At 41.2% G+C, this 10169-nt stretch overlaps 1 protein-coding gene across 1 annotated transcript in view; it reads right to left on the bottom strand.

The window, feature by feature from the left end:
• Nucleotides 1-405: 405 nt before the first annotated feature.
• Zw10 (zw10 kinetochore protein) overlaps nucleotides 406-10169 on the bottom strand; it is a 36570-nt gene continuing 26806 nt past the window's right edge. The window contains exons 8-11 of the mRNA XM_004636498.2: nucleotides 9237-9400; nucleotides 8217-8399; nucleotides 2719-2957; nucleotides 406-496 (exon numbers count right to left, since the gene is read on the bottom strand). Coding sequence (XP_004636555.1) covers nucleotides 421-496; nucleotides 2719-2957; nucleotides 8217-8399; nucleotides 9237-9400 — 662 coding nt within the window. The 3' untranslated portion in view covers nucleotides 406-420. The remainder of the gene's footprint in view (nucleotides 497-2718; nucleotides 2958-8216; nucleotides 8400-9236; nucleotides 9401-10169) is intronic.

The following is a 10169-nucleotide window of genomic DNA, read 5'->3' as shown; positions in this document are numbered from 1 at the left end:
GGAAGACCGCCTACCAGATGGCAATAGGGAACGCTGTCCTTTCTGGGTTTTTATCCAAGGAAAGAGCTTTGAAAATGTCTAGCTATTAAAAAGAAGCGAAGTCCTTTTGAGTTTTAAAATTTCTGCTACCCACTATACTGCAAAGGTACTGTAAAATTACTTATCAATTTAGGAGTAAATGCCCAAGTCTTTTAAAATGCTTTTAAATGATTTATAGCACTTTACTGTGAATTTTAGTAACCAAAATTTTTTTCTTTGGTACCGGAGATTGAACTTAGGACCTTGCACTTGCTAGGCAGGTGCTTATGCTACTGAGCTATCTCCAGCCCCCCAAAATATTTCTGGTGAAAATACAGAATCCCTGACTTTAACTTAACTACCTTGATGTATAATTATCACCCAGAAATGAGACAACGGCACTTACTTATGATATGTCGGCACAACATCATGGAACAAATGGAAGATATTCCTCACTGAGTAGAAAAGTTGAACAGCACTGACAGGAAAGCAAGGATTTAAGAGAAATGCATAAGGACATGCTGAAGCTGAAGATAAAAATAATAATAATAACTAAATACACCCTTTAGTGCAGGTCATCAGTTAAAACTATGGTGGCAGAGAAAACCTCCCTGGTCACTGCTGGAAAATACTAATCTTGATGGAAGTATGTTTCCAACCAATGTTTACTAACTGAATTGCGGCTCTAAAAAACCTGGATGCTTAGTGATTTTAGGAACAGCCACATTCAGCCCAAAGCCTTCTTTCTTTTCACAGTCTGTGTTCTGCCAGTTTCCTCACAGTAACAAATGGAGCTAAACCTCAAGCAAATGTCACCTGTGGCTGAGGCCCTGTGCAAAGGGCAGGGGATCAGCGGGCCACACAGGCTCCTCCACGGCCAGCTCGCTTCCAGCGCTCAGCTTTGCGCCTGCTTTCCAAATGCAAGGAGCTGAATCAACAATTTCAAGGATATAATCTAGCTCTCAGGATTTTTTGCCCTTTAAATCTGGTCTTAAAGCACCTAAAAATTATTATTAAAATGAACTTAAAAAGAGCAAATCTAAGGTTTGCTGACCTCTACAGCTAACTTATGTACCTGAAATAACTCCGAGGAATTCCATAAATACCTAGAAAAACAAGTCATGGCTGTTATCCTCAAAGACCCATAGCTACTAATTACCATAACGGATAGAATTAACTCACTTTACTTTCCGCTGACTGTGCTGGTGTCTGACTCTTGGTAATGCAGAGGGGGGCATTATAATGGAGCTGTGTTTTTGTTTATTTTGTTGAAAGCCCTCTCTTTTAGGTAAATTAGTATAAATAGTACATAAAAATACTGTTTGGTATCTATTTTCTCAGTAAATTTTAAAATGCTTCTCTAAATCTCTTACATCTGGTCTGATATATTAGAGAATGTCATGTGAAGAAATAATCTCTCCTGCATTTATTCTGCCAAAAGAGTATATACTTCCTTTATAAGAAAGTATGTATTTTTCTTCCTACTTATAATTAAAAACTGGACATACTTATAAATACAATGATTCACTAAAGCCATGGAAGCATCTTGGCAAACACATTCTCTCTACAGCGAAATGAAGGGGTTTATTTGCACACAAAGATAAAAGCTGCAGATCCGAACATGTGATATTATTAAGCCAAATCTAACTCAAACTGTTTTCTATTGTAGCAATGAGAAGTGAACTATTCAACTAACACAAACCAAACAGGCTTTTGTAAGTTTGCTTGACAACCAGTTTGGGCTATGGCCTGCCATTTTCTTCTCAATCTAATCTAGGAATAGAAAGGGTCTTCAGTAAACAAAAAGAAATTCAGTATGAGACGTCGAGCAGTTTGATGCACTAAACACAGTGTAAATTAGAAGAGGCCATCCTGAAAGGCTGAGGGCAGATCTGTGGTACGCTCTCTTCCTTTCCTTCTATCTTTGGCTGACTAACAAATTATTGTTTGAAAAATAAACTTCTTTTTTTGGTTGAGACCGGGTCTTCTAAGTAGTCCAGGCTGGCCTTGAACTTCTTATGTGTAGTCCAGGCTGGCCTTGAGCTCACCATGCAGCCCAGGCTGGCCTCAAATTCATGGATACTCTCGTCTCAGCCTCTTGAGCAGAGATTATAGGTATGTATCATCATGCTAGGTTAAAATAAAAGTAAACATTTTACACATAAAATTGGGCCTGGATTTCATTAGCTAGATTTGAAAAGCTAGAACAGGGCCAGGGATACAGCTCAGCAGCACAGCGCCTACCTGGCAAGGGCAAGATCCTGAATTCAATTCCTGGTGCCAAAAATAAATCAATAAAAATAAAAAGCTGGGGCACATGGGATAATTATTCCTATTACCATCACTACCAGTAATAACATTTAAGTACTAATCATTTTCAAAGTACTTTTCTTGAATCAACTTGTATAATAAAAAGTAAAACAATAAACAAAAAGTAAAGGATTAAAAACTTAATATTAAAGAAACATATATACCCATCCATTTAAGTATATCTACAGTATTCCTTATGTTTTGCTGTAAGATCTGTATGTTGTCGTAAATAAGAGACCAATACATATCTCTGTGCATGGTCTTTCAAGAAAGAAATATTAACTATAGGATAGGCAAACCCAAAGACTCCCAAGATTTTCTAAATAAATGTCCAGTCAGACAAAAAGCTTAACTGAGTCACTAACACTTTCAGACAACCAGAACTCATACCACTGGTCACTACTGGTTGTTGCTTCCAGTAGAGTCTGATAGGCCAGCTCCATCAACTTCTTCACTGACTCACTGATACGGCACGTGGGCAAAGAAAAGGAGTGCGGGTCCAGCGAGTCTTCAGGCTCCAGGTCCGCGGCTCCCTCACACTGAACTGGGGCCACTTTCTGCACCGCTCGCTTGTCGTCCTCACCAGGGCTGGGTAAGTCTGGGACTTTTACCTTAGAATCAGGAACAATCTAAGATTCAAACGTAGAAACAGAATATGCATTGTTTTCAGAATAGTTCCAATGAAAGCACACAGCTGGCATACGACAGTGGCTGTTTTCAGGATGACAAGGTTGTAGGTTTACAGAGCAATTACAAGAACCGAGCAGGCGAGGCATCATCTTAATGACAACTCAGCCTCAGGTGCAAGCACAGCGTAAGAAACGAGCAACAACCTTTGTGTCCTTCCAAAAGCTCCCATCTTAGAAACAGCCACACTGTGCAGCTTGTCCAAGAGCTCTGCGACTGACAGGCCTTCAAAATCGCCTCTCCTAGACTGATTAAATCATAAAGACCAGCAAATTTTCTGTTCCTTTAATAATTTTTTGTAATTATCAAACAAATTGAGCCAATGAGCTAGCTCGGCAGACTAACACCTGCTGAGGCAAGCACAGAGACCTGGCTGGATCCCAGCCCCACATGCCACACGAGCCCCACCCGCAGCACCGAGTGGGCCACCAACTGGGAATAGTGTCGCACGTCTGTAATCCCAGTGCTGGGGAGGCTGAGACAGGAGGACCACTATGAGTCCGAGCTGCGTAGTGAGACCCTGTACCAAATTCATAAAAAAAAAAAAAAAAAAAACTTTATCAAACAAATTACTTTATACCAGGAATATAACTTAGTCTAAGAGAAAACCTGCTCAAGCTGATATATTCAACTCTAAAAAAAACCCAAACACTTGGCAGGGTGTGAAGTCACAGGTGTGTAGACATGAATTCCCAGCACTCAGGCTGAGGCAGGAGGATCATCGAGTGTGAGACCAGCCTGGGCTACAAATGAGCTCCAGGTCAGCCTAAGCTGCATAGTGAAACCCTGTCTCAAAGAGAGGGGGAAAAAACAAACCTCCAAACCCCAATTAAAAATATTCTCCCTAAAATTTACATAGAATGAACATTCCCAGACTGGGACCAATGAAAGAACACTAGGTAGTGAGTCTCAAGATAGTGACTTTTTAAACCTAACGTTTAACTTTTTAAGCCTAATCACTTAACCAATGAATAGATTACACTAATAACAGCTCTGAAACTTTGCTTTTCAAAGATGCCTCAGGGGCCAAAAAAAACCAAAGAGAATGAGAAAGATATTAAGCAGGTAGAGGGAGCAATCTCCTGACTCCCACTGCAAAAATAAAGCACTCTGCTCTGCACATACTCAAACCCTAAGGAAAATCTGTGATAGAAGATGCTCCAAGTCTAGTGGCAGGAGATGGGGAGACACACACCTGTAATATAGGACTTGAGCTTGAGGCCAGCCTGGGCTACAAAGTGAGTTCAAAGCCAGCAACTAAGTATGTTTAGTTGAATGTAAGGATCCATAACATTTCTTGTCTAAACTGGGCCCACATGCTGGAATTGCTGGAGTTCTTATATGTAAATTACTTGTTGGGAATGTTCCACCATAATTTCAAAGCTGTTTTGTACCAAGTCAAGGCCTTAATTTGTATATGCTCCAGCACAAAGATATTGTCTCTCAGCTACTGCATAGTTTATATTTTAACTTTTTTTCTCCTAAGAGAAACCTAGCCTTTCAGCCTGAACTGCCATCTTCCAGTAATTTGCCAGAATAGTGTACACAAAGGGAGAGAAAGGCAGCCCGTATATACTCTCTAGACCTTTTAGAAAACATGGGGCTGGTCACTTGGCCACATCCATGTGAATCTACAAAAAGGGTGACATTGTAGACATCAAGGTGGTGGGTGCTGCGCAAAAAGCAATGCCACACAGATGTCACCATGGCAAAACTAGAACAGTCTATAATGCTACCCAGCATGCTCTTGGCACTGTCGTAAACAAGCAAGTTAAGGGCAAGACACTCGCCAAGAGGATTAATGTGCATAGCGTAATGGGCACATTAAATACTCAGAGTCGAGATAGTTTCCTGAAATGTGTCAAGGAAAATTAACAGAAAAAGGAGGATGCCAAAGAGAAAGGTGTCCGCATACAACCGAAGTGGCAGCCTGCCCTTCCCAGAGAAGCGCACTTTGTGAGACCCAAAGGGAAGGGGCCTGAACTGCTGGAAGCCGCCCGCTCACTGTGAACTCATGGCGTAGGCTGGGGATGTAGCTCTGCCATTTGGCACCTAACTAAGGGAAAATACTCCAGCCCCTATACTCTCCTACAATTGTAAGCATTCTCTCTTTTTTGTACTGGGGTTCTTTCTTTTTTTAATTTTTTGTATCAGGGATCAAACTCAGGACCCTGCACTTGCCAGGCAGGCGATTAAGCTGCAGAGCTGTCTCCCTGGCCCTTCCAACAATCTTGCTTTGAAATTTTATGCCATTGCTTTTATTGTTTATTTTTCTTTTCTTCAAAATAAAAAAATTAAAAGTAAATTTGAAAAATAAAAAATTGTCCTGTGTTGGAAGGATGGTTTTCTTAAATGAACAGGTATATGGTGGCATTACCTCAGAGAAAGAACTATTTGAGAAGTATTTGGAACAGATTTTCACTGTACCTAGTTGACTGTGTCATGTCTTTACTCTTCAGTGTTTTTCCTGTTGAAAGATATTGCTGACGTACTGTGCAGGTAGACCCAAATGGCCAAATATTTATGAAATATTTATACTGGCTTGAAGATCCTCTAAAACACGGTAAGGAAAAGATGTATCAAAATAAATGGAAGAAAAAAAAAACAAAATAAATGGAAGTCAGTGTACCATATTTCAATTAAATAACTTGTTTAAAGTGCTCTTAAAAAAAAATGAGAAATCTATTACCAAGTATAGTGGCATGTCTATAATCCTAGTTGCTCAGGAGACTAAAGCAGGAAGAGCTCAAGTTTGAGGTCAGTCCAGGCAACTTCAGGAGTATCTATCTCAAAATAAATTCTAAAAAAGGCTGGGAATGTAACCTAGCTCTCTAGACCTTTCCAAGTTCCAAGTTGCATGCAGCCTTGGGTTGAATCCTCAGTAACACAGAAAAAGGACGAGGAGGGCGAAGGGAAAAGCGGGGAGAAGAAAGAAAGAAAGGGGACAGGGAAGGACCAGCTTCTGACTTATGGACCTGAATCATTTGTTATGTTCAAGAACCGCTCTTTTGACCAGACCTGGAGGCACACACCTGTAACCTCAGCACTCGGAAGGCCAAAGCTGGAAACTGCTGCATGTTTGAGGCCAGCCTGAGCTACATACCAAGACCCTGTCCCAAAATAATGATGAGGATTATGATGACGACATGAAGAACTGCTTTACTGGTGTTAAAGCTATAAATAATGTTCTCTTTGGGGAAAAATGATCTAGTTTTTAGCTACATGAACTGTGCTTACCATGGAGCTAATCCAGTAGCCTCTTTTTTATGATTTCTCCCTCTTCCATCATGCTACACCATCAGCAAGGCTCATGAGTCAAGCCCAGACACACTATACAGTGTTCCCCTGGGGTTTCGGTGCACACTTCTATGCTTTTTATGTGCTTGGGTTGGTTATATAAAGCACCAACAATATCTTGATTTATAAGTGCAAGAACTTAAAACCTGACAACCATGAGTGAAAAATTCAAGCTCAGCAAGACCTCTTCAGCAGAAGTCATCTCACACTCCTTGAGAGCTCAAACTCCCTTCCCAGGTATTGGTGGGAGCAGTGGCTGTGCGGCCCTAAATGGCTGGAAGGGACCATCATCTTATGGACAGAAGACTGTCACTTCAGAAAAACTCTGCACCGGTTGCCTGCTCGCCATGCATGTCTTGAAAACTGTGTTATCTTTACCACGTAGTATCCTATCCTTAACAAGTTTAATGTCTAACAATACCGCCATTGGGCTGGACAGAAAGCTCAGCGGACTAAAGCGCCTGTTTACGCAGAACGCAGCAGCTGGGGTTTGGTCCACAGCGTGCCGTGCCATGCCATGCCATGCTGTGCCGGCCCCGCCCCACCCTCGGGCGCGCTGAGATGGCCGTTGAAACTGGGTGAGGTGGTGCCCACCTGTAATCCCAGCACCTGGGAGGCTGAAAACAGGAGAATCGCTACAAGTCCGGTCTACATGGTGAGACCCTGTAGACTCTGTACTAAATACATTAAAAAAAAAAAAATTACTATTATTTTACAACCCAAAATAATATAAAAACAAACAATAAAACCAGAACTTTATTAATTTTTTGAGAAAATAGTATATATAGGACAATATTTTAGAATTTAGATGAAAAGTAATTAGGTTAAAATTCGTTTTTAGAAAAGGAAAGAGGGGGGCTAGGGAGATAGCTAGGAGGTCTAAGCACCTGTCTGGCAACCGCACTGCCATACCGCTGTGCCAGCCGCTGAAACAGGGTGGTGGCACATGCCTGTAATAATCCCAGCATTGAGGCCAATGAGGCAGGAGGATTGTGGCAAATCTGAGGCCAGCCTGAGCTACACAGAAAGTTCAAGGTCAGTGTGAACTACATAGTGAGACCCTGACTCACAAAACAGTCTATTATTTTATTTTTATTTTATGTATTTAGTACAGGGTCGACAGGGTCTCACGACACAGACTGACGCATAATCATCCTCCTGATTTCAGCCTCCCAAGTGCGAGGATTACAGGTGAGCCCGGGAGCGGGGCTGGCACAGGATGCTGTGGACCACCTACCCAAGCAGGTGCATTAAGAGTCCGCTGAACTATCTGGCTAGCCCTAAAAGTATATTATTTTAAATCTATTACACTTCTGTAAACTTTTACAATTTATACTATGCTTTCAAGTGCATTAGCTTACACAGATCTCATAATATCCACAGGAAGAGATAAACATTAGGATCGCTTTTTCTTCTTTTCCTTTTCATAACCGAATTCAAGGCTTCCTACATACTACACAAGCGGTCTAGAGCTGGGCTATACCCCTGGGCTTTTTTTTTTTTTTTTATTTGTGTGTGTGTGTGGCCAGCTCAGCCCACCAGGGGGCGGGGCTGGCTGGCATGTGGTGCTGGGGGATTGAACCGCAGTCCCTGTGCTTTGCGAAGCTTGTTCTAAGTAGGCGCTTTAGACCACTGAGCCATCTCACCAGCCCCACCCCTGGGCTTTTAAAAAAAAAAATTTTTTTTGAGACGAGTCTTCCTACACTGCCCAGGCTAAACTAGGCCAGCATCCAGAGCAGCCAGGGTCACAGGCATAAGGAGGGACTACCGCAAAGAGGCTGAGATGAATGTGCAGACGGGCAGTAACCTCTCCATGCGCTCCGAAACCATCACATTCCCTTCTTTACTGGGTGTGTCTCAAAAAGAAGCTACTGCCTCAACGCAGCGGGATATGCCCCAGTTACCTTCACGGTGTTGTGAATTTCAGAGGTCATGAGGGTTCTGGCCGCCACAATCACATCTTGGCACTTCTTATTAGCAAAATGAGAATTGACATTACGAGCGTATTTCAGCAAATCAGTAGTATCTCCTTTTAAAAACCGCATTTCCTTTAGGGCATTTTCAAATTCTTCAGTGGACTGTATGATCTGAGAGAAAAAAATATATATTAAAGAGTAACAATTACATATAGTCCTCTTTCTATATGCGTGGGAGAATAAAGCCCAGTCCTCCTCAGATTCTAAAATCTACGGACACTCAAGACTTAAATAAAAAAGGTGCAGTATTTGCATATGACCTACACACCCTCCATACACTTCAAATAATTACCTGTAGTACTCAATATACTGTAAATGTTATATAAATAGTTGCTCTTGCTATATGGTTTAAGGAATACCAAGATAGAAAAATATTTACAATGGAGATACAAATATTTTTCTAAATATTTTCAGTCTGCAGCTGGCTAATACCATAAGTGTTGGACTCATGGACACAAACTGCCAATTGTCCATTTAATGTGAAAGTTTCATATCCATTGTAGAGAAAAGAACAAGAACCAAGATGGTCACTTAGATCTTAGAATAAATCACCAAATTCTAGGTTTAAAAAAATACTATACATTTTAAGCTTTATTAGGAAGAATATCTGCAACAAAAATTGCTGACTCTGATAAAGGTGAAAATAGTTTTAAAATAAATACACTTATTGTAGTATTCAAGAAAGTACTAAAAGGCCAATAAAAATAAAATAAAAATCACATAATAGCTATTACAGCTATTCAAGTATAAAAGAATAAAGAAAACACAATAATATATTTCCCCAGAGAAGTAGAACGTCACAAAAGAAATCACACAGAATGTTTCTACTTCATGTTCAAAATTTTCCTGTAAGTTGTAACTAAATAGCAAAACAGCTGCAAGTAAAAGAGAACGTGAGCGTCAGGAACCTGCAGCGCCCTCCGAGCTCCGAGCTAGTCCACTCTTTACCTCTTCATACTGCTGCAGCTTGCTGCTGTTCGTTGGGATTGAATAAACCAAGCAGTTCTTGATGAGGCACTCGGACAAGTCCTCCCAGACCACAGCGCCTAGCACCTCGGCCAGCACGACTGGAGAGGATTTCTCATTTTCTAGGTCGGAGTCAAGAGGCAAATCTGAATTCAAAAGAAAAAGTTTTAAACAAGATACCATGTACAGTTCTGATGTATTCTTAAATTCCCCAGTTTTCTAGGATTTTTCTGTTTGGGATGATGGGAAAGAAAACAGCACAGATAATCCACAGCAACCCCAAAGGACTGTGGGACAAAGCATGACCCAGAATTACGATTATTTTATTTTCCTTGCTCAATTGAATGGTGTGTACTATAAACTGCCTGTTCACTACAAGGTATCAAGCCATCTACACTGCAGTAATCTACCATTAAGCTGCTGGCCTCATTACAAGACAAAGCACTCAGAAGATCTGCATTTGCCATTAAATTCAGTTTACAATAAAATGTCACTAATGAATAACAGACTTTTTACATCTCTGCATGGACTCTAAATATTTAAGTAAAATATCAATAAATATTTTACATTAAAGCATAATATCTGCCAGGCATGGTGGCACACACCTATAACCCGAGCACTTGGGAGGCCAAGGCAGGAGGAATGCTGCAAGTTCAAAGCTGGCGTAGGCTACAAAGTGAGCTGGCGAGATAGCTCAGCAGACTAAAGCGCCTGCTTAGGCAAGCTTAGGCAAGTACAGGGACCACACATGGTTCGATCCCTGGTACCACATGCTACACCAGTCCTGCCCCCAGAGCGGGCTGAGCTGGCCACAGAGTCCAGGCATCCGTAATTCCAGAGCTGGGGAGGCTGAAAACAGGAGGATCTCTATGAGTCTGAGCTGCATAATAAGTCCCTGTAATAATCAAATACATT

The sequence above is a fragment of the Octodon degus genome, unplaced genomic scaffold (assembly GCF_000260255.1).
Source record: "Octodon degus isolate 3935 unplaced genomic scaffold, OctDeg1.0 scaffold00080, whole genome shotgun sequence".
Lineage (NCBI taxonomy): Eukaryota > Metazoa > Chordata > Mammalia > Rodentia > Octodontidae > Octodon > Octodon degus.
Note: the sequence above shows the minus strand (reverse complement) of the source record. Positions and strands in the feature narration are given on the sequence as shown.